This window comes from Athene noctua, chromosome 23 (genome assembly GCF_965140245.1).
Source record: "Athene noctua chromosome 23, bAthNoc1.hap1.1, whole genome shotgun sequence".
NCBI lineage: Eukaryota > Metazoa > Chordata > Aves > Strigiformes > Strigidae > Athene > Athene noctua.
The window spans coordinates 5597671-5620504 of record NC_134059.1 but is presented as its reverse complement, the minus strand read 5'-3'; the positions used below and the strand labels follow the sequence as shown (position 1 = coordinate 5620504).

The following is a 22834-nucleotide window of genomic DNA, read 5'->3' as shown; positions in this document are numbered from 1 at the left end:
ACGCTAATCATTGAAGGCACGTGGGAAAGCACTCCCTCCACTTCTTGTTCTTATTTCCTGACAAAGTAGTCACCAGGAACAAGTGGGAGGAAAACTCAGGAGAAGATGATTCTGATTCACTTTGCTTTTGGGAGACTGGGAAATCCCGTCCACTTCCCTGAAGTGACAACAAGCTCAGATGGGTTGGGCAAGAGAGGACTGTGACCACAAACCCTCCTGGATCCCAAACGACCGTTTGCCTACAGCAAGTGAGCCCAGTCCCTGTGTCCCACTGCCGTGAGCCCAGTCCCTGCTCAGTCCTGCCTCGCCGCCCGCCCCAGCCAAGGAGACCAAACCCTTGCAAACCACCTCTGGTGTGGCAGTGCCTACCCCCGCTGGGCAGGCACAATGACAGCGCAAGGTTGAACACTTCAGCCATCTATCGCTGCCTAATGGCCAGTGTTGACACAACGCCTGTCGCTGTCAACAACATTTCTGAGAATAAAGCCGTCTAATCTTGTTCTCCAACTACCTCTCAGCACCACGACATGGCACAGCCTGATAGCAGTGGTGTCTCCAGCTGGAGTGTTAAGGCCCATTGTACCGGTATCATTTTTTGGTGATACGGATATTTACCAAATTTCGTAACGTTTGTGGACACATGACTGGCATGAAATGAGAGGAGCGTATAAAAGCGGGAAACGGTCTGCACCAGCTCAGCCCTGGTCAAAGATGGCCAAGCTCACCTTGCTTACCGGTAAGTCCTGCTTCAAACTTACTTCTCTACCTTGAGGAAAAGTGCTTGTGGCTCTTTCACTGTGACGCTGGGTGGCTACACAGGAGATTTGGGGATTAAAAATGCAGCGCACTCTCTTCAGAATGAGGAAAATCGACAGCAGGTATTTTCGGGATGATCAGATATTGTACAAATTTTGGAGTTGATTTTTTTCCTTCTGCTACGCAAATTCCTGATGTAATTGCTCTATAAAATTGAAAATTTATCTTGGATCAAACCCAGGACACTCTGAGGAGGAAAACCAGTCATTCTGATAGAAAGGCTACTACTGTCTCCATAACAGAGTATTTCAGCCATGCTTAAAGGCGTCGGGATCATCTGTTGCCTGACCCTGGCTGAAAGAAGCAGCAGAACATTGAGCCGTTAGTGACCATGAGCTGGTCTGTGTGTCCCCTTCGATCAGAATGAATTGCGACCGGGCAGATGGATTATGTTGGGTTCAGAGACATGCAGAGCAGCAAAAACAGGCCCATTGATAGAAGCAAATTTATTGCCTTCATGACCAGACATATTCCATAGAGTTTTGGCTAGTTCAGGCATGACCTCACTTCTCACTTCTAATCCCACACTTCTGTCTTCACAGGTCTGGTCCTCCTGCTGAACGCCCAGCTAGGAACGTGCTCTCTACCCCAAACACAACCCTACCAAACCCCTCTCACTTACGGCACAGGCAGGCAACTGGAACAGACTCACTAGCTCATTCTTTTACAACCCACGGGGAGGAGGAAGGACAGACAGGCAGGCACTCAGCGATGGCGTCTCTGAAGACAAAAGCTTGACCAAGCATGGCTTGCTCAATCTGAAGTGCAAATATGTTGCTTTCTTTAGTGCAGCTTCCTCATAGCAGCCCCTTCCTGCTCAGCTTGAATGAAACATGAGCGCAGGCACTAGCCTGGGCTTTGCAGAACCTTTCAAAGGCGGCTCAAACAGGCGGCACGGCAAACACACAAAGAGCCTCCCACCTCCCAGGCACTTCCCCAGATCCCCTCGGCCTCTCTTCTGCCTTACGTGGCAGCAAAGCAGAAAGATGCAGTTTGGGGAAGAGACCCAGCACTCAGAACCACCCTGAGATTCAGCAGTTTAAGGGTGCAAGAGGCTCCTGGACCGACTCATCTACCAAAACAAAGTAGGAAGGAAAGAAATCCATTCTTACCCGTGGAGAGGCATTTCTGAGAGGGATAAGCAACCCTACTTCACCTTCTCGGAACTCCTTACCCTGCACGGAAACACTGCCCAATCGCTGCTGATCAGATCCCATTTACGTAGGTACTAACTCCTACACAAGCTGCCCAGGGCACCGCTCCCTTCCTCTGTGGCCTGAAGGATGCTTGTAGGGAGCAGCATGGCCTCGTGCGGGGAGGCACCTGCTCCTCCTGCATTTCAGAGACGTGTCCTCTCTGCTCTTCCCCCTCCCCACCGCATCTCCTCCATTTCTCTGCAGGCTCTGCCTATGTGCTCTCATGTTACTTCACCAACTGGGGCCAGTATAGGCCTGGCCTGGGAAAATACATGCCTGACAACATCGACCCATGCCTGTGTGACCATCTGATCTACGCCTTTGCTGGGATGTCCAACAATCAGATCACAACTTATGAATGGAACGACGAGACCCTCTACAAATCCTTCAACGGCCTGAAGAACCAGTACGTACCCAGAGCAAAGGGCATCACTCATTCTCCCCTGCAGCTCCTGCCCAGCATCTGCTCTGGGCACAATGGCTGAGCCATCCATGGCCAAGGGATGTCAAGGAGAAGAGGCAGATAGTGACGGGCAGGGAAAGGGAGGGCAGGGCAGCGCTGGCTGCCAGCACCAGTCCTTAGAGGATGGTGACAGTGACTCAGTGCACTGCTGACTTGCTCCTCGGGCTTCACACCATGAGTTCACAGCCTACAAAGGCAGACTCTCCAAAGACTTACTTGCAGTAAAACATGTTCCTGTCCCTCCCTTTGCAGGAACAAAAATCTGAAGACCCTGCTGGCAATTGGAGGATGGAATTTTGGGACAGCCAAGTAAGTTCAAACCATCGCCTTCCCATAACGGCTCCATGGAAAGGTTGGGAGGAGGCAGAAGAGGCACCAACCAAACCCCAACTCTGTCCTGCTCTGCTGCCCTAGGTTCTCCACTATGGTTTCCACTCCCGAGAACCGCCAGACCTTCATCAAGTCTGTCATCAAATTCCTGCGCCAGTACCAGTTTGATGGGCTGGACATTGACTGGGAGTACCCCGGCTCCAGGGGCAGCCCAGCCCAGGACAAGGCTCTCTTTACCGTCCTGGTGAAGGTAGGTCAAAACAAAAGTGTTTGCTCAAGCCCTCTGCTCCGCACAGCCCTAGCTGCGAAGCCTCAGCCCAGACAGTCCATGGTGAGACCTGTTTCTTGGCATCCCTCAGGAAATGCTGGCAGCCTTTGAGCAGGAAGCCAAACAGGTCAACAAGCCCCGTCTCATGCTCACCGCGGCTGTTGCTGCAGGACTTTCTACCATCCAGGCTGGCTACCAGATTGCTGAGCTTGGAAAGTGAGTAGCAAACCCTCCAGTATCATTCCTGTCACTTAAGGGCTTCTCCACCAAGAAAATAAGGGAAATTCAGCCATTATCTGTCAGAACTCAACCTCATTGCATGTGGGGTCCCTACTCCTTGGCGTTAGGCAAGAGCGCTGTGAGTAGTGCCTGTTTGGTTGGGAAGGGGACACGTCAGGAGGCAGCGTAACAACAGGCTGCTCACAGGCATTGGGGAACATCTCTTGGTTCCCAGAATTCCCGGTGCAATTCCCACTCTGCCTTGACCTCTGCCTCCCTCCTCTGAGGAGAGAATGGGCTCCAGCACTCCCAAGGTCAGCTCAAGACAAGTGTTGAAGAACCCAGACGTGCAGAAAGGGGGGACGTGGCCAGGGATGTGGTGGGGTAAATGGCCAGCGCTAAAGGAACAATCAGCTCTGGGTGACTGAGCAGGCCAGGAGACAGACGCGTGCAATGTTCTGCACAGGTACCTGGACTACTTCCACGTGATGACTTACGACTTCCACGGCTCCTGGGACAGAACCACTGGGGAGAACAGCCCTCTGTACAAAGGCCCAGCTGACACCGGTGACATGGTCTACTTCAATGTGGTAAGTATATCTTGTGAGACTCTGTCACAGATGATTATCATAACACCCATGACCACAAGTTTAAGGAGTCATCCTCCTGCCTACGCACCCTGGCACAGACTTGAACTGTGGTGGTCATTTTACAGGATTATGCGATGAACTATTGGAAGAGCAATGGTGCCCCGGCTGAGAAGCTCCTTGTTGGATTCCCAACCTACGGACATAACTTCAACCTCCAAAACCCATCTAACACTGCTGTTGGGGCACCAGTAACAGGAGCTGGGCCAGCTGGACCTTACACAAGGCAGGCTGGATTCTTGGCTTACTACGAGGTATGTGTGCTCGTACACACCCAGGCCAGAAGAACAACACAAACACCCTTCAAGCTTCCCAGCAAGGAATTTTTAACCCATGTAATATTCCAAATGCCCTTTTCTGTGGGGCACTTGCTAACTTCTCCCTCTCTCCCCTGCTTTCCTAGATCTGCACCTTCCTGGACTCTGGAGCCACCCAGGCTTGGGATGCCCCCCAGGACGTGCCCTACGCTTACAAAGGCAGCGAATGGGTTGGCTATGACAATATCAAGAGCTTCAACATCAAGGTAAGCTGGGGTGTGGGGCTGTGCTAATGAGAAGGCAGGAGGCTCTGCACCAGCACGTCCCGGGACTAACTGGGATTTCTCCCTGGCACTGAACAGGTTGACTGGCTGAAGAAGAACAACTTTGGAGGTGCCATGGTTTGGTCCCTGGACATGGATGACTTCACTGGCACTTTCTGCAAGGAAGGCAAATATCCCCTGATCACCACCCTGAAGAAGGGTCTTGGTCTGCAAAACAATGGTGAGTAGCTCAAGTACCGTGTGCTTCTTGGCTTCAGAGACCCCAAACATTTACCTCTGGAACCTTGGGGGATAAGGACTTGGACTAGGGTCCAGCTGTCTCAAAGGCCCTGGTGTGAGCCAGGCCAGACTTTGGGAGAACACACTAATAGCTGGTCCCGCCACTAAAGGGCCTGTGGAGGGAGGGGACAGCTGAGAGACTGTCACACAGAAGTGAGCCCTTTCCTGATTTTATTTCAGACTGCGTGCCTCCTGCTCATCCCAATCCTCCTGTCACTGAAGCCCCTAGCCAAGGAGGTGGAAGTGGGAGCGGGGGCTCAGGGAGCGATACTGGTGGCTCTGGTGGCAGCGGTTTCTGTGCTGGCAAGGCCAACGGCATCTATGCAGACCCAACCAACAAGAGAAACTTCTACAACTGTGTCAATGGTGAAACCTTTGTGGAGAGCTGCCAAGAAGGCCTCGTCTTTGATGCCAGCTGCTCCTGCTGCAACTGGCCATGAAGATTCCAATGCTATTACAGCAAACAGACCCCTCTGATCTAATTGCATGGAATCAGAATGATTAAATAAAGTGCTCTGCAAAAGCAGCATGCCTCCCTGTTTCTAACTCATCTCTCTCTTAACATTTTGGTGCTCCCTAATTCTCTCATGATATTTTCATGGTTGGAGCCCAGAGTGGTAACTGAGCACCACACAGCTGCTCACTCACCCCTTTCCCCTCAGGAATCGGAAGGAGAATATAAACCCAAAGTCTCAGGTATCACAGTAAGGACAGGGAGGGATTACTCACCCATTATGGTCATGGGCAAAAGACAGACTCGTTAGGGGAAGAAAAGGAAGAACAATTTAATTCAAACACTAACAGAGAAATGCTTAACAGACAGAGTAGGACAGTGAGAAGTGTTACCACTAGTGAAAAACACCTTTCCCCGCCACCCCTCCCTTCTTCCCAGGATCAACTTTGTTCCAGATTTCTCTACCTCCTTGCCCACAGCGGTGCAGGGGCAGGGGATGGGGTGGTGGTCAGTCTGCTGCTGTTTGCTCCTCGGGGGAAGACTCCTTGCACTCTTCCCCTGCTTCATGGTGGGGTCCCTCTTGCGGGAGGCAGGCAGTCCTCCATGAACTTTCTCCAACATGAGTCTTTCCCACAGGCCACAGCGTTCCAGGGATATGCAGGTGTGGGTCACTCTCATGTGTTGCAAATACTCCCAGCGCCAACTACAAGAGCGGGGGCTTCTTCCCACAGAGTTGCAGCCTGTCTCAGTAGGAGTCACCTGATGAGACATGGGGGTCTCCACAGGCTGCACGTGGGCATCTGCTCTACCAGTGACCACCATGGTGACAGGGGGTGGCCCTGCCATCTCACCACGGGCTTCAGGAGAGTCTCTGCTCCAGCGCACCTCCCACCTCTTCCTCCTCCTTTCCTCTGCTGTCCTCAGTGTTAGCAGTGGTGTCCTCCTCGCAACTCCATCTCACAACTCCCACTCCTCCTCCCAGGTTCTCCATCTTAAATACATCATCACAGACTGGCAGCCACTGTTGCGAATTGGCTCGGCCTTGATAGAGAGCTGGGTCCAGCTTGGATTCAGGGAAGCTTCAAGAAGCTTCTCACAGGGACAACCACTGTAGCCTACTCCCCCGCATCCAAAATCCCAAAAGCGGGTGCCAGCAGGGCCGTCAGTGAGAGGGAAACAAAGCAGAGGGAAGAGACAGGGCAGATCAGGCTGCACCATGAGAGAGCACACAGAGGAAGAGCACAGTGGTGCCACCAGGACACTGGCTCCCCACAGAGCAGGGCCTGTGCATTTGGCCATGAAAAGCATTCTCCTCCTGTAAAAGCTGCCTTCCAAGGGGAACAGTCTTCAAAGGGCCCACAGCCCTCTGCTCTGGCCCTCTGTCAGGCATCAATTACTCCCTGCTGCAGGAACGGTTCAGCTGAGCACGTACCAATTCACAGGCCAAGTCCTGATGTGCCCTACAGCCCCTAAAGTCCTCTCCATGGCCTGAGCAGCAAGGGACCCTCATGCCCCACTGCGGCAGACCGAGGGCAGAATCACAAAATTGTTCTTCCCTCTCTCCCAGCAAAGGTTCATTTGAAAAGCATCTGCTTAGAGAAGAGAAATGAGAGGGAGGCATCACTCCTGCTGCTCAGGAGCTTCTGCCCTTCCCTTGTGAAGCAAATGTGTCTTAAAAGTCAGTAAGAGTGTTCTGCTCTTAAACAACAGGGAATCCACCGCAGGAAAAGAAACGGGGATTGCAGCAAGAGCAAACCCGAGTTTCTTACCAGACTCACAGGTAAGAAAAGGGAGATTCAAAGAAGCAGAGCCGCTGCCTTGCAGGAATTTGTAGGCTGGGTTTTTCCTTACCTGCACTGATCATCTTTTCAGAAACAGATTCTGCGTGAGAGGCAGAGAAAGAGCTGGAAAACCAGCCAGCTTTTCAGTGCTTGTGACAGTGCTTGACAGGCACACACAGACCAATCTCCGAGTGTTGGGTAGTCACAGACCTCCTAAGGGTTGGGACAGGGCTCTCCAAAACACACGGCTCCATCGCATTCACCTTTACATTTCTCCCCAGCTGAGCCTTCCACAGGGACCTGCCCAACCTCCACAGCAAGGGCAGGGAGAACAAACAACCTCTCTAGAGCAACGGCTCGTGTAGACCGAGGGTGGCAGGGACAGCCTGGCTAAGGCCTTTGGGGAAAACAGCACTTTTTAGGGAGTTTGCTGAGAGTCAGTGGTCAGACACATCTCCCAGGAGATGGCGGCAAGGCTGTGCAAGCGCCGTGCCTGACTGACAAACCTCTTGGCCTGAAAAGATGAGAAAGCTTAAGGAAATATCCTGGAGGTTCACGCCAGGAAAGGAACAGCTGGGCACTGCTCAGCTGGAGTCACCATGAAAATCAGGGTCTCCTTTCCATCATCTGTCAGAAAAGAGCCCCAGCTGTTGAAGGGCAGACAGAATTAGTTCTACAAATAACAGACCTGCAAGGCTCCAGAGGTCATGGAGGGTGGGATTTTCCACATCTATTCCAAATTTATGGTGTTACTTTATCAAACAAGAAAAACACTGGAAAATTACTCCTTGAAGATGGTTGTCTCTTTCATCATCTGCCATATCTCATCTGGAGCAGGTACAAAACCTCAAGGGTCGGTCTAAGGCATTTTAATCTGCAGGTCAGTGACTTCAGTGCCAGCACGTGCTACGGGCAACTTTGAGGCTGTTTTCCAGGCTCCCAGTCAACCAAGTCTGGGTGACCTATAGGAAATTCACCTTCACATCATCTTAACAGGAATGAAGCAGCATCTCAGTGCAGAGCAGCTCTCTGTGTGCCCGCTGTGTCTTCCTCCAACATTTGCACTAGCCCTGACCATGCCTAGTGGGCAAAAGGAAAGAAATCACACCACTCTTCCAACACAGTAATAGCTTTGGGTCTCCACCTGGGCTGAAGGTAATACAAAGATGAGGAATATTTCAGCACCTCAAACTGCCTTTTAAAAAATTCCATTCAGGTATACTTAGAAGAATAACATTGCATCCTGAAAGCATCAAACATCTAACCTAAACCAGATACATTGCTTTTTTAGAAACACTTTTCACGACAATGATCACAGCCAAGCTGATTTAGAATGAAAGATACTCGAGTAATTTCACTCTACGGAGCTTCACAGAAGCCTAAGGCAGGACACGAGCACTTGGCAAGTGCTCATTGGCAAGTGACAACAAGCTCAGATCGTGTGGGCAAGGGAGGACTCTGTCCACTGGATCCCAAACTACCATTTGCCTACAGCAAGTGAGCCCAGTCCCTGTGTCCCACTGCCGTGAGCCCAGTCCCTGCTCAGTCCTGCCTCGCCGCCCGCCCCAGCCAAGGAGACCAAACCCTTGCAAACCACCTCTGGTGTGGCAGTGCCTACCCCCGCTGGGCAGGCACAATGACAGCGCAAGGTTGAACACTTCAGCCATCTATCGCTGCCTAATGGCCAGTGTTGACACAACGCCTGTCGCTGTCAACAACATTTCTGAGAATAAAGCCGTCTAATCTTGTTCTCCAACTACCTCTCAGCACCACGACATGGCACAGCCTGATAGCAGTGGTGTCTCCAGCTGGAGTGTTAAGGCCCATTGTACCAGTATCATTTTTTGGTGATACGGATATTTACCAAATTTCGTAACATTTGTGGACACATGACTGGCATGAAATGAGAGGAGCGTATAAAAGCGGGAAACGGTCTGCACCAGCTCAGCCCTGGTCAAAGATGGCCAAGCTCACCTTGCTTACCGGTAAGTCCTGCTTCAAACTTACTTCTCTACCTTGAGGAAAAGTGCTTGTGGCTCTTTCACTGTGACGCTGGGTGGCTACACAGGAGATTTGGGGATTAAAAATGCAGCACACTCTCTTCAGAATGAGGAAAATCGACAGTGGGTGTTTTCGGGATGATCAGATAGTGTACAAATTTTGGAGTTGATTTTTTTCCTTCTGCTGTGCAAATTCCTGATGTAATTGCTCTATAAAATTGAAAATTTATCTTGGATCAAACCCAGGACATTCTGAGGAGGAAAACCAGTCATTCTGATAGAAAGGCTACTACTGTCTCCATAACAGAGTATTTCAGCCATGCTTAAAGGCGTCGGGATCATCTGTTGCCTGACCCTGGCTGAAAGAAGCAGCAGAACATTGAGCCGTTAGTGACCATGAGCTGGTCTGTGTGTCCCCTTCGATCAGAATGAATTGCGACCGGGCAGATGGATTATGTTGGGTTCAGAGACATGCAGAGCAGCAAAAACAGGCCCATTGATAGAAGCAATTTTATTGCCTTCATGACCAGACATATTCCATAGAGTTTTGGCTAGTTCAGGCATGACCTCACTTCTCACTTCTAATCCCACACTTCTGTCTTCACAGGTCTGGTCCTCCTGCTGAACGCCCAGCTAGGTACGTGCTCTCTACCCCAAACACAACCCTACCAAACCCCTCTCACTTACGGCACAGGCAGGCAACTGGAACAGACTCACTAGCTCATTCTTTTACAACCCACGGGGAGGAGGAAGGACAGACAGGCAGGCACTCAGCGATGGTGTCTCTGAAGACAAAAGCTTGACCAAGCATGGCTTGCTCAATCTGAAGTGCAAATATGTTGCTTTCTTTAGTGCAGCTTCCTCATAGCAGCCCCTTCCTGCTCAGCTTGAATGAAACATGAGCGCAGGCACTAGCCTGGGCTTTGCAGAACCTTTCAAAGGCGGCTCAAACAGGCGGCACGGCAAACACACAAAGAGCCTCCCACCTCCCAGGCACTTCCCCAGATCCCCTCGGCCTCTCTTCTGCCTTACGTGGCAGCAAAGCAGAAAGATGCAGTTTGGGGAAGAGACCCAGCACTCAGAACCACCCTGACATTCAGCAGTTTAAGGGTGCAAGAGGCTCCTGGACTGACTCATCTTCCAAAACAAAGTAGGAAGGAAAGAAATCCATTCTTACCCATGGAGAGGCATTTCTGAGAGGGATAAGCAACCCTACTTCACCTTCTCGGAACTCCTTACCCTGCACGGAAACACTGCCCAATCGCTGCTGATCAGATCCCATCTACGTAGGTACTAACTCCTACACAAGCTGCCCAGGGCACCGCTCCCTTCCTCTGTGGCCTGAAGGATGCTTGTAGGGAGCAGCATGGCCTCGTGCAGGGAGGCACCTGCTCCTCCTGCATTTCAGAGACGTGTCCTCTCTGCTCTTCCCCCTCCCCACCGCATCTCCTCCATTTCTCTGCAGGCTCTGCCTATGTGCTCTCATGTTACTTCACCAACTGGGGCCAGTATAGGCCTGGCCTGGGAAAATACATGCCTGACAACATCGACCCATGCCTGTGTGACCATCTGATCTACGCCTTTGCTGGGATGTCCAACAATCAGATCACAACTTATGAATGGAACGACGAGACCCTCTACAAATCCTTCAACGGCCTGAAGAACCAGTACGTACCCAGAGCAAAGGGCATCACTCATTCTCCCCTGCAGCTCCTGCCCAGCATCTGCTCTGGGCACAATGGCTGAGCCATCCATGGCCAAGGGATGTCAAGGAGAAGAGGCAGATAGTGACGGGCAGGGAAAGGGAGGGCAGGGCAGCGCTGGCTGCCAGCACCAGTCCTTAGAGGATGGTGACAGTGACTCAGTGCACTGCTGACTTGCTCCTCGGGCTTCACACCATGAGTTCACAGCCTACAAAGGCAGACTCTCCAAAGACTTACTTGCAGTAAAACATGTTCCTGTCCCTCCCTTTGCAGGAACAAAAATCTGAAGACCCTGCTGGCAATTGGAGGATGGAATTTTGGGACAGCCAAGTAAGTTCAAACCATCGCCTTCCCATAACGGCTCCATGGAAAGGTTGGGAGGAGGCAGAAGAGGCACCAACCAAACCCCAACTCTGTCCTGCTCTGCTGCCCTAGGTTCTCCACTATGGTTTCCACTCCCGAGAACCGCCAGACCTTCATCAAGTCTGTCATCAAATTCCTGCGCCAGTACCAGTTTGATGGGCTGGATATTGACTGGGAGTACCCCGGCTCCAGGGGCAGCCCAGCCCAGGACAAGGCTCTCTTTACCGTCCTGGTGAAGGTAGGTCAAAACAAAAGCATTTGCTCAAGCCCTCTGCTCTGCACAGCCCTGGCTGCGAAGCCTCAGCCCAGACAGTCCATGGTGAGACCTGTTTCTTGGCATCCCTCAGGAAATGCTGGCAGCCTTTGAGCAGGAAGCCAAACAGGTCAACAAGCCCCGTCTCATGCTCACCGCGGCTGTTGCTGCAGGACTTTCTACCATCCAGGCTGGCTACCAGATTGCAGAGCTTGGAAAGTGAGTAGCAAACCCTCCAGTATCATTCCTGTCACTTAAGGGCTTCTCCACCAAGAAAATAAGGGAAATTCAGCCATTATCTGTCAGAACTCAACCTCATTGCATGTGGGGTCCCTACTCCTTGACGTTAGCCAAGAGCGCTGTGAGTAGTGCCTGTTTGGTTGGGAAGGGGACACGTCAGGAGGCAGCGTAACAACAGGCTGCTCACAGGCATTGGGGATCATCTCTTGGTTCCCAGAATTCCCGGTGCAATTCCCACTCTGCCTTGACCTCTGCCTCCCTCCTCTGAGGAGAGAATGGGCTCCAGCACTCCCAAGGTCAGCTCAAGACAAGTGTTGAAGAACCCAGACGTGCAGAAAGGGGGGACGTGGCCAGGGATGTGGTGGGGTAAACGGCCAGCGCTAAAGGAACAATCAGCTCTGGGTGACTGAGCAGGCCAGGAGACAGACGCGTGCAATGTTCTGCACAGGTACCTGGACTACTTCCACGTGATGACTTACGACTTCCACGGCTCCTGGGACAGAACCACTGGGGAGAACAGCCCTCTGTACAAAGGCCCAGCTGACACCGGTGACATGGTCTACTTCAATGTGGTAAGTATATCTTGTGAGACTCTGTCACAGATGATTATCATAACACCCATGACCACAAGTTTAAGGAGTCATCCTCCTGCCTACGCACCCTGGCACAGACTTGAACTGTGGTGGTCATTTTACAGGATTATGCGATGAACTATTGGAAGAGCAATGGTGCCCCGGCTGAGAAGCTCCTTGTTGGATTCCCAACCTACGGACATAACTTCAACCTCCAAAACCCATCTAACACTGCTGTTGGGGCACCAGTAACAGGAGCTGGGCCAGCTGGACCTTACACAAGGCAGGCTGGATTCTTGGCTTACTACGAGGTATGTGTGCTCGTACACACCCAGGCCAGAAGAACAACACAAACACCCTTCAAGCTTCCCAGCAAGGAATTTTTAACCCATGTAATATTCCAAATGCCCTTTTCTGTGGGGCACTTACTAACTTCTCCCTCTCTCCCCTGCTTTCCTAGATCTGCACCTTCCTGGACTCTGGAGCCACCCAGGCTTGGGATGCCCCCCAGGACGTGCCCTACGCTTACAAAGGCAGCGAATGGGTTGGCTATGACAATATCAAGAGCTTCAACATCAAGGTAAGCTGGGGTGTGGGGCTGTGCTAATGAGAAGGCAGGAGGCTCTGCACCAGCACGTCCTGGGACTAACTGGGATTTCTCCCTGGCACTGAACAGGTTGACTGGCTGAAGAAGAACAACTTTGGAGGTGCCATGGTTTGGTCCCTGGACATGGATGACTTCACTGGCACTTTCTGCAAGGAAGGCAAATATCCCCTGATCACCACCCTGAAGAAGGGTCTTGGTCTGCAAAACAATGGTGAGTAGCTCAAGTACCGTGTGCTTCTTGGCTTCAGAGACCCCAAACATTTACCTCTGGAACCTTGGGGGATAAGGACTTGGACTAGGGTCCAGCTGTCTCAAAGGCCCTGGTGTGAGCCAGGCCAGACTTTGGGAGAACACACTAATAGCTGGTCCCGCCACTAAAGGGCCTGTGGAGGGAGGGGACAGCTGAGAGACTGTCAACACAGAAGTGAGCCCTTTCCTGATTTTATTTCAGACTGCGTGCCTCCTGCTCATCCCAATCCTCCTGTCACTGAAGCCCCTAGCCAAGGAGGTGGAAGTGGGAGCGGGGGCTCAGGGAGCGATACTGGTGGCTCTGGTGGCAGCGGTTTCTGTGCTGGCAAGGCCAACGGCATCTATGCAGACCCAACCAACAAGAGAAACTTCTACAACTGTGTCAATGGTGAAACCTTTGTGGAGAGCTGCCAAGAAGGCCTCGTCTTTGATGCCAGCTGCTCCTGCTGCAACTGGCCATGAAGATTCCAATGCTATTACAGCAAACAGACCCCTCTGATCTAATTGCATGGAATCAGAATGATTAAATAAAGTGCTCTGCAAAAGCAGCATGCCTCCCTGTTTCTAACTCATCTCTCTCTTAACATTTTGGTGCTCCCTAATTCTCTCATGATATTTTCATGGTTGGAGCCCAGAGTGGTAACTGAGCACCACACAGCTGCTCACTCACCCCTTTCCCCTCAGGAATCGGAAGGAGAATATAAACCCAAAGTCTCAGGTATCACAGTAAGGACAGGGAGGGATTACTCACCCATTATGGTCATGGGCAAAAGACAGACTCGTTAGGGGAAGAAAAGGAAGAACAATTTAATTCAAACACTAACAGAGAAATGCTTAACAGACAGAGTAGGACAGTGAGAAGTGTTACCACTAGTGAAAAACACCTTTCCCCGCCACCCCTCCCTTCTTCCCAGGATCAACTTTGTTCCAGATTTCTCTACCTCCTTGCCCACAGCGGTGCAGGGGCAGGGGATGGGGTGGTGGTCAGTCTGCTGCTGTTTGCTCCTCGGGGGAAGACTCCTTGCACTCTTCCCCTGCTTCATGGTGGGGTCCCTCTTGCGGGAGGCAGGCAGTCCTCCATGAACTTTCTCCAACATGAGTCTTTCCCACAGGCCATAGCGTTCCAGGGATATGCAGGTGTGGGTCACTCTCATGTGTTGCAAATACTCCCAGCGCCAACTACAAGAGCGGGGGCTTCTTCCCACAGAGTTGCAGCCTGTCTCAGTAGGAGTCACCTGATGAGACATGGGGGTCTCCACAGGCTGCACGTGGGCATCTGCTCTACCAGTGACCACCATGGTGACAGGGGGTGGGCCTGCCATCTCACCACGGGCTTCAGGAGAGTCTCTGCTCCAGCGCACCTCCCACCTCTTCCTCCTCCTTTCCTCTGCTGTCCTCAGTGTTAGCAGTGGTGTCCTCCTCGCAACTCCATCTCACAACTCCCACTCCTCCTCCCAGGTTCTCCATCTTAAATACATCATCACAGACTGGCAGCCACTGTTGCGAATTGGCTCGGCCTTGATAGAGAGCTGGGTCCAGCTTGGATTCAGGGAAGCTTCAAGAAGCTTCTCACAGGGACAACCACTGTAGCCTACTCCCCCGCATCCAAAATCCCAAAAGCGGGTGCCAGCAGGGCCGTCAGTGAGAGGGAAACAAAGCAGAGGGAAGGGACAGGGCAGATCAGGCTGCACCATGAGAGAGCACACAGAGGAAGAGCACAGTGGTGCCACCAGGACACTGGCTCCCCACAGAGCAGGGCCTGTGCATTTGGCCATGAAAAGCATTCTCCTCCTGCAAAAGCTGCCTTCCAAGGGGAACAGTCTTCAAAGGGCCCACAGCCCTCTGCTCTGGCCCTCTGTCAGGCATCAATTACTCCCTGCTGCAGGAACGGTTCAGCTGAGCACGTACCAATTCACAGGCCAAGTCCTGATGTGCCCTACAGCCCCTAAAGTCCTCTCCATGGCCTGAGCAGCAAGGGACCCTCATGCCCCACTGCGGCAGACCGAGGGCAGAATCACAAAATTGTTCTTCCCTCTCTCCCAGCAAAGGTTCATTTGAAAAGCATCTGCTTAGAGAAGAGAAATGAGAGGGAGGCATCACTCCTGCTGCTCAGGAGCTTCTGCCCTTCCCTTGTGAAGCAAATGTGTCTTAAAAGTCAGTAAGAGTGTTCTGCTCTTAAACAACAGGGAATCCACCTCCTGTCCTCCCTGGAAAAGAAACCACAGAGCAGGAAAGGCTTTGTGATAGCAGCAACAGCAGCCCCGAGTTTCTTACCGGACTCACAGGTAAGGAAAGGGAGATTCAAAGAAGCAGAGCCGCTGCCTTGCAGGAATTTGTAGGCTGGGTTTTTCCTTACCTGCACTGATCATCTTTTCAGAAACAGATTCTGCATGAGAGGCAGAGAAAGAGCTGGAAAACCAGCCAGCTTTTCAGTGCTTGTGACAGTGCTTGACAGGCACACACAGACCAATCTCCGAGTGTTGGGTAGTCACAGACCTCCTAAGGGTTGGGACAGGGCTCTCCAAAACACACGGCTCCATCGCATTCACCTTTACATTTCTCCCCAGCTGAGCCTTCCACAGGGACCTGCCCAACCTCCACAGCAAGGGCAGGGAGAACAAACAACCTCTCTAGAGCAACGGCTCGTGTAGACCGAGGGTGGCAGGGACAGCCTGGCTAAGGCCTTTGGGGAAAACAGCACTTTTTAGGGAGTTTGCTGAGAGTCAGTGGTCAGACACATCTCCCAGGAGATGGCGGCAAGGCTGTGCAAGCGCCGTGCCTGACTGACAAACCTCTTGGCCTGAAAAGATGAGAAAGCTTAAGGAAATATCCTGGAGGTTCACCCCAGGAAAGGAACAGCTGGGCACTGCTCAGCTGGAGTCACCATGAAAATCAGGGTCTCCTTTCCATGATCTGTCAGAAAAGAGCCCCAGCTGTTGAAGGGCAGACAGAATTAGTTCTACAAATAACAGACCTGCAAGGCTCCAGAGGTCATGGAGGGTGGGATTTTCCACATCTATTCCAAATTTATGGTGTTACTTTATCAAACAAGAAAAACATTGGAAAATTACTCCTTGAAGATGGTTGTCTCTTTCATCATCTGCCATATCTCATCTGGAGCAGGTACAAAACCTCAAGGGTCGGTCTAAGGCATTTTAATCTGCAGGTCAGTGACTTCAGTGCCAGCACGTGCTACGGGCAACTTTGAGGCTGTTTTCCAGGCTCCCAGTCAACCAAGTCTGGGTGACCTATAGGAAATTCACCTTCACATCATCTTAACAGGAATGAAGCACCATCTCAGTGCAGAGCAGCTCTCTGTGTGCCCGCTGTGTCTTCCTCCAACATTTGCACTAGCCCTGACCATGCCTAGTGGGCAAAAGGAAGGAAATCACACCACTCTTCCAACACAGTAATAGCTTTGGGTCTCCACCTGGGCTGAAGGTAATACAAAGATGAGGAATATTTCAGCACCTCAAACTGCCTTTTAAAAAATTCCATTCAGGTATACTTAGAAGAATAACATTGCATCCTGAAAGCATCAAACATCTAACCTAAACCAGATACATTGCTTTTTTAGAAACACTTTTCACGACAATGATCACAGCCAAGCTGATTTAGAATGAAAGATACTCGAGTAATTTCACTCTACGGAGCTTCACAGAAGCCTAAGGCAGGACACGAGCACTTGGCAAGTGCTCATTGGCAAGTGACAACAAGCTCAGATCGTGTGGGCAAGGGAGGACTCTGTCCACTGGATCCCAAACTACCATTTGCCTACAGCAAGTGAGCCCAGTCCCTGTGTCCCACTGCCGTGAGCCCAGTCCCTGCTCAGTCCTGCCTCGCCGCCCGCCCCAGCCAAGGAGACCAAACCCTTGCAAACCACCTCTGGTGTGGCAGTGCCTACCCCCGCTGGGCAGGCACAATGACAGCGCAAGGTTGAACACTTCAGCCATCTATCGCTGCCTAATGGCCAGTGTTGACACAACGCCTGTCGCTGTCAACAACATTTCTGAGAATAAAGCCGTCTAATCTTGTTCTCCAACTACCTCTCAGCACCACGACATGGCACAGCCTGATAGCAGTGGTGTCTCCAGCTGGAGTGTTAAGGCCCATTGTACCGGTATCATTTTTTGGTGATACGGATATTTACCAAATTTCGTAACATTTGTGGACACATGACTGGCATGAAATGAGAGGAGCGTATAAAAGCGGGAAACGGTCTGCACCAGCTCAGCCCTGGTCAAAGATGGCCAAGCTCACCTTGCTTACCGGTAAGTCCTGCTTCAAACTTACTTCTCTACCTTGAGGAAAAGTGCTTGTGGCTCTTTCACTGTGACGCTGGGTGGCTACACAGGAGATTTGGGGATTAAAAATGCAGCACACACTCTTCAGAATGAGGAAAATCGACAGTGGGTGTTTTCGGGATGATCAGATAGTGTACGAATTTTGGGGTTGATTTTTTTCCTTCTGCTGTGCAAATTCCTGATGTAATTGCTCTATAAAACTGAAAATTTATCTTGGATCAAACCCAGGACATTCTGAGGAGGAAAATCAGTCATTCTGATAGAAAGGCTACTACTGTCTCCATAACAGAGTATTTCAGCCATGCTAAAGGCGTCGGGATCATCTGTTGCCTGACCCTGGCTGAAAGAAGCAGCAGAACATTGAGCCGTTAGTGACCATGAGCTGGTCTGTGTGTCCCCTTCGATCAGAATGAATTGCGACCGGGCAGATGGATTATGTTGGGTTCAGAGACATGCAGAGCAGCAAAAACAGGCCCATTGATAGAAGCAATTTTATTGCCTTCATGACCAGACATATTCCATAGAGTTTTGGCTAGTTCAGGCATGACCTCACTTCTCACTTCTAATCCCACACTTCTGTCTTCACAGGTCTGGTCCTCCTGCTGAACGCCCAGCTAGGTACGTGCTCTCTACCCCAAACACAACCCTACCAAACCCCTCTCACTTACGGCACAGGCAGGCAACTGGAACAGACTCACTAGCTCATTCTTTTACAACCCACGGGGAGGAGGAAGGACAGACAGGCAGGCACTCAGCGATGGCATCTCTGAAGACAAAAGCTTGACCAAGCATGGCTTGCTCAATCTGAAGTGCAAATATGTTGCTTTCTTTAGTGCAGCTTCCTCATAGCAGCCCCTTCCTGCTCAGCTTGAATGAAACATGAGCGCAGGCACTAGCCTGGGCTTTGCAGAACCTTTCAAAGGCGGCTCAAACAGGCGGCACGGCAAACACACAAAGAGCCTCCCACCTCCCAGGCACTTCCCCAGATCCCCTCGGCCTCTCTTCTGCCTTACGTGGCAGCAAAGCAGAAAGATGCAGTTTGGGGAAGAGACCCAGCACTCAGAACCACCCTGACATTCAGCAGTTTAAGGGTGCAAGATGCTCCTGGACCGACTCATCTACCAAAACAAAGTAGGAAGGAAAGAAATCCATTCTTACCCGTGGAGAGGCATTTCTGAGAGGGATAAGCAACCCTACTTCACCTTCTCGGAACTCCTTACCCTGCACGGAAACACTGCCCAATCGCTGCTGATCAGATCCCATCTACGTAGGTACTAACTCCTACACAAGCTGCCCAGGGCACCGCTCCCTTCCTCTGTGGCCTGAAGGATGCTTGTAGGGAGCAGCATGGCCTCGTGCGGGGAGGCACCTGCTCCTCCTGCATTTCAGAGACGTGTCCTCTCTGCTCTTCCCCCTCCCCACCGCATCTCCTCCATTTCTCTGCAGGCTCTGCCTATGTGCTCTCATGTTACTTCACCAACTGGGGCCAGTATAGGCCTGGCCTGGGAAAATACATGCCTGACAACATCGACCCATGCCTGTGTGACCATCTGATCTACGCCTTTGCTGGGATGTCCAACAATCAGATCACAACTTATGAATGGAACGACGAGACCCTCTACAAATCCTTCAACGGCCTGAAGAACCAGTACGTACCCAGAGCAAAGGGCATCACTCATTCTCCCCTGCAGCTCCTGCCCAGCATCTGCTCTGGGCACAATGGCTGAGCCATCCATGGCCAAGGGATGTCAAGGAGAAGAGGCAGATAGTGACGGGCAGGGAAAGGGAGGGCAGGGCAGCGCTGGCTGCCAGCACCAGTCCTTAGAGGATGGTGACAGTGACTCAGTGCACTGCTGACTTGCTCCTCGGGCTTCACACCATGAGTTCACAGCCTACAAAGGCAGACTCTCCAAAGACTTACTTGCAGTAAAACATGTTCCTGTCCCTCCCTTTGCAGGAACAAAAATCTGAAGACCCTGCTGGCAATTGGAGGATGGAATTTTGGGACAGCCAAGTAAGTTCAAACCATCGCCTTCCCATAACGGCTCCATGGAAAGGTTGGGAGGAGGCAGAAGAGGCACCAACCAAACCCCAACTCTGTCCTGCTCTGCTGCCCTAGGTTCTCCACTATGGTTTCCACTCCCGAGAACCGCCAGACCTTCATCAAGTCTGTCATCAAATTCCTGCGCCAGTACCAGTTTGATGGGCTGGACATTGACTGGGAGTACCCCGGCTCCAGGGGCAGCCCAGCCCAGGACAAGGCTCTCTTTACCATCCTGGTGAAGGTAGGTCAAAACAAAAGCGTTTGCTCAAGCCCTCTGCTCCGCACAGCCCTGGCTGCGAAGCCTCAGCCCAGACAGTCCATGGTGAGACCTGTTTCTTGGCATCCCTCAGGAAATGCTGGCAGCCTTTGAGCAGGAAGCCAAACAGGTCAACAAGCCCCGTCTCATGCTCACCGCGGCTGTTGCTGCAGGACTTTCTACCATCCAGGCTGGCTACCAGATTGCAGAGCTTGGAAAGTGAGTAGCAAACCCTCCAGTATCATTCCTGTCACTTAAGGGCTTCTCCACCAAGAAATTAAGGGCAACTCAGCCATTATCTGTCAGAACTCAACCTCATTGCATGTGGGGTCCCTACTCCTTGGCGTTAGGCAAGAGCGCTGTGAGTAGTGCCTGTTTGGTTGGGAAGGGGACACGTCAGGAGGCAGCGTAACAACAGGCTGCTCACAGGCATTGGGGAACATCTCTTGGTTCCCAGAATTCCCGGTGCAATTCCCACTCTGCCTTGACCTCTGCCTCCCTCCTCTGAGGAGAGAATGGGCTCCAGCACTCCCAAGGTCAGCTCAAGACAAGTGTTGAAGAACCCAGACGTGCAGAAAGGGGGGACGTGGCCAGGGATGTGGTGGGGTAAACGGCCAGCGCTAAAGGAACAATCAGCTCTGGGTGACTGAGCAGGCCAGGAGACAGACGCGTGCAATGTTCTGCACAGGTACCTGGACTACTTCCACGTGATGACTTACGACTTCCACGGCTCCTGGGACAGAACCACTGGGGAGAACAGCCCTCTGTACAAAGGCCCAGCTGACACCGGTGACATGGTCTACTTCAATGTGGTAAGTATATCTTGTGAGACTCTGTCACAGATGATTATCATAACACCCATGACCACAAGTTTAAGGAGTCATCCTCCTGCCTACGCACCCTGGCACAGACGTGAACTGTGGTGGTCATTTTACAGGATTATGCGATGAACTATTGGAAGAGCAATGGTGCCCCGGCTGAGAAGCTCCTTGTTGGATTCCCAACCTACGGACATAACTTCAACCTCCAAAACCCATCTAACACTGCTGTTGGGGCACCAGTAACAGGAGCTGGGCCAGCTGGACCTTACACAAGGCAGGCTGGATTCTTGGCTTACTACGAGGTATGCGTGCTCGTACACACCCAGGCCAGAAGAACAACACAAACACCCTTCAAGCTTCCCAGCAAGGAATTTTTAACCCATGTAATATTCCAAATGCCCTTTTCTGTGGGGCACTTACTAACTTCTCCCTCTCTCCCCTGCTTTCCTAGATCTGCACCTTCCTGGACTCTGGAGCCACCCAGGCTTGGGATGCCCCCCAGGACGTGCCCTACGCTTACAAAGGCAGCGAATGGGTTGGCTATGACAATATCAAGAGCTTCAACATCAAGGTAAGCTGGGGTGTGGGGCTGTGCTAATGAGAAGGCAGGAGGCTCTGCACCAGCACGTCCCGGGACTAACTGGGATTTCTCCCTGGCACTGAACAGGTTGACTGGCTGAAGAAGAACAACTTTGGAGGTGCCATGGTTTGGTCCCTGGACATGGATGACTTCACTGGCACTTTCTGCAAGGAAGGCAAATATCCCCTGATCACCACCCTGAAGAAGGGTCTTGGTCTGCAAAACAATGGTGAGTAGCTCAAGTACCGTGTGCTTCTTGGCTTCAGAGACCCCAAACATTTACCTCTGGAACCTTGGGGGATAAGGACTTGGACTAGGGTCCAGCTGTCTCAAAGGCCCTGGTGTGAGCCAGGCCAGACTTTGGGAGAACACACTAATAGCTGGTCCCGCCACTAAAGGGCCTGTGGAGGGAGGGGACAGCTGAGAGACTGTCAACACAGAAGTGAGCCCTTTCCTGATTTTATTTCAGACTGCGTGCCTCCTGCTCATCCCAATCCTCCTGTCACTGAAGCCCCTAGCCAAGGAGGTGGAAGTGGGAGCGGGGGCTCAGGGAGCGATACTGGTGGCTCTGGTGGCAGCGGTTTCTGTGCTGGCAAGGCCAACGGCGTCTATGCAGACCCAACCAACAAGAGAAACTTCTACAACTGTGTCAATGGTGAAACCTTTGTGGAGAGCTGCCAAGAAGGCCTCGTCTTTGATGCCAGCTGCTCCTGCTGCAACTGGCCATGAAGATTCCAATGCTATTACAGCAAACAGACCCCTCTGATCTAATTGCATGGAATCAGAATGATTAAATAAAGTGCTCTGCAAAAGCAGCATGCCTCCCTGTTTCTAACTCATCTCTCTCTTAACATTTTGGTGCTCCCTAATTCTCTCATGATATTTTCATGGTTGGAGCCCAGAGTGGTAACCGAGCACCACACAGCTGCTCACTCACCCCTTTCCCCTCAGGAATCGGAAGGAGAATATAAACCCAAAGTCTCAGGTATCACAGTAAGGACAGGGAGGGATTACTCACCCATTATGGTCATGGGCAAAAGACAGACTCGTTAGGGGAAGAAAAGGAAGAACAGTTTAATTCAAACACTAACAGAGAAATGCTTAACAGACAGAGTAGGACAGTGAGAAGTGTTACCACTAGTGAAAAACACCTTCCCCCGCCACCCCTCCCTTCTTCCCAGGATCAACTTTGTTCCAGATTTCTCTACCTCCTTGCCCACAGCGGTGCAGGGGCAGGGGATGGGGTGGTGGTCAGTCTGCTGCTGTTTGCTCCTCGGGGGAAGACTCCTTGCACTCTTCCCCTGCTTCATGGTGGGGTCCCTCTTGCGGGAGGCAGGCAGTCCTCCATGAACTTTCTCCAACATGAGTCTTTCCCACAGGCCACAGCGTTCCAGGGATATGCAGGTGTGGGTCACTCTCATGTGTTGCAAATACTCCCAGCGCCAACTACAAGAGCGGGGGCTTCTTCCCACAGAGTTGCAGCCTGTCTCAGTAGGAGTCACCTGATGAGACATGGGGGTCTCCACAGGCTGCACGTGGGCATCTGCTCTACCAGTGACCACCATGGTGACAGGGGGTGGCCCTGCCATCTCACCACGGGCTTCAGGAGAGTCTCTGCTCCAGCGCACCTCCCACCTCTTCCTCCTCCTTTCCTCTGCTGTCCTCAGTGTTAGCAGTGGTGTCCTCCTCGCAACTCCATCTCACAACTCCCACTCCTCCTCCCAGGTTCTCCATCTTAAATACATCATCACAGACTGGCAGCCACTGTTGCGAATTGGCTCGGCCTTGATAGAGAGCTGGGTCCAGCTTGGATTCAGGGAAGCTTCAAGAAGCTTCTCACAGGGACAA

The 22834-nt window shown here is 51.8% G+C and overlaps 3 protein-coding genes across 3 annotated transcripts; all 3 read left to right on the top strand.

Annotated features, from left to right (window-relative positions):
* The first annotated feature begins 708 nt into the window (after positions 1–708).
* LOC141969528 (acidic mammalian chitinase-like) lies at positions 709–5199 on the top strand. The gene is made up of 11 exons (XM_074925417.1): positions 709–736; positions 1359–1394; positions 2217–2418; positions 2728–2784; positions 2890–3055; positions 3165–3289; positions 3759–3882; positions 4008–4193; positions 4343–4462; positions 4559–4700; positions 4940–5199. Exons 1-11 carry the CDS (start codon positions 712–714, stop codon positions 5197–5199), a joined length of 1443 nt encoding a protein of 480 aa, XP_074781518.1. The 5' UTR covers positions 709–711.
* Positions 5200–8951: 3752 nt separating this feature from the next.
* On the top strand, positions 8952–13443 carry LOC141969532 (acidic mammalian chitinase-like). The gene is made up of 11 exons (XM_074925421.1): positions 8952–8979; positions 9602–9631; positions 10460–10661; positions 10971–11027; positions 11133–11298; positions 11408–11532; positions 12002–12125; positions 12251–12436; positions 12586–12705; positions 12802–12943; positions 13184–13443. Exons 1-11 carry the CDS (start codon positions 8955–8957, stop codon positions 13441–13443), a joined length of 1437 nt encoding a protein of 478 aa, XP_074781522.1. The 5' UTR covers positions 8952–8954.
* Positions 13444–17224: 3781 nt separating this feature from the next.
* LOC141969525 (acidic mammalian chitinase-like) lies at positions 17225–21715 on the top strand. The gene is made up of 11 exons (XM_074925414.1): positions 17225–17252; positions 17874–17903; positions 18732–18933; positions 19243–19299; positions 19405–19570; positions 19680–19804; positions 20274–20397; positions 20523–20708; positions 20858–20977; positions 21074–21215; positions 21456–21715. Exons 1-11 carry the CDS (start codon positions 17228–17230, stop codon positions 21713–21715), a joined length of 1437 nt encoding a protein of 478 aa, XP_074781515.1. The 5' UTR covers positions 17225–17227.
* Positions 21716–22834: the final 1119 nt, after the last annotated feature.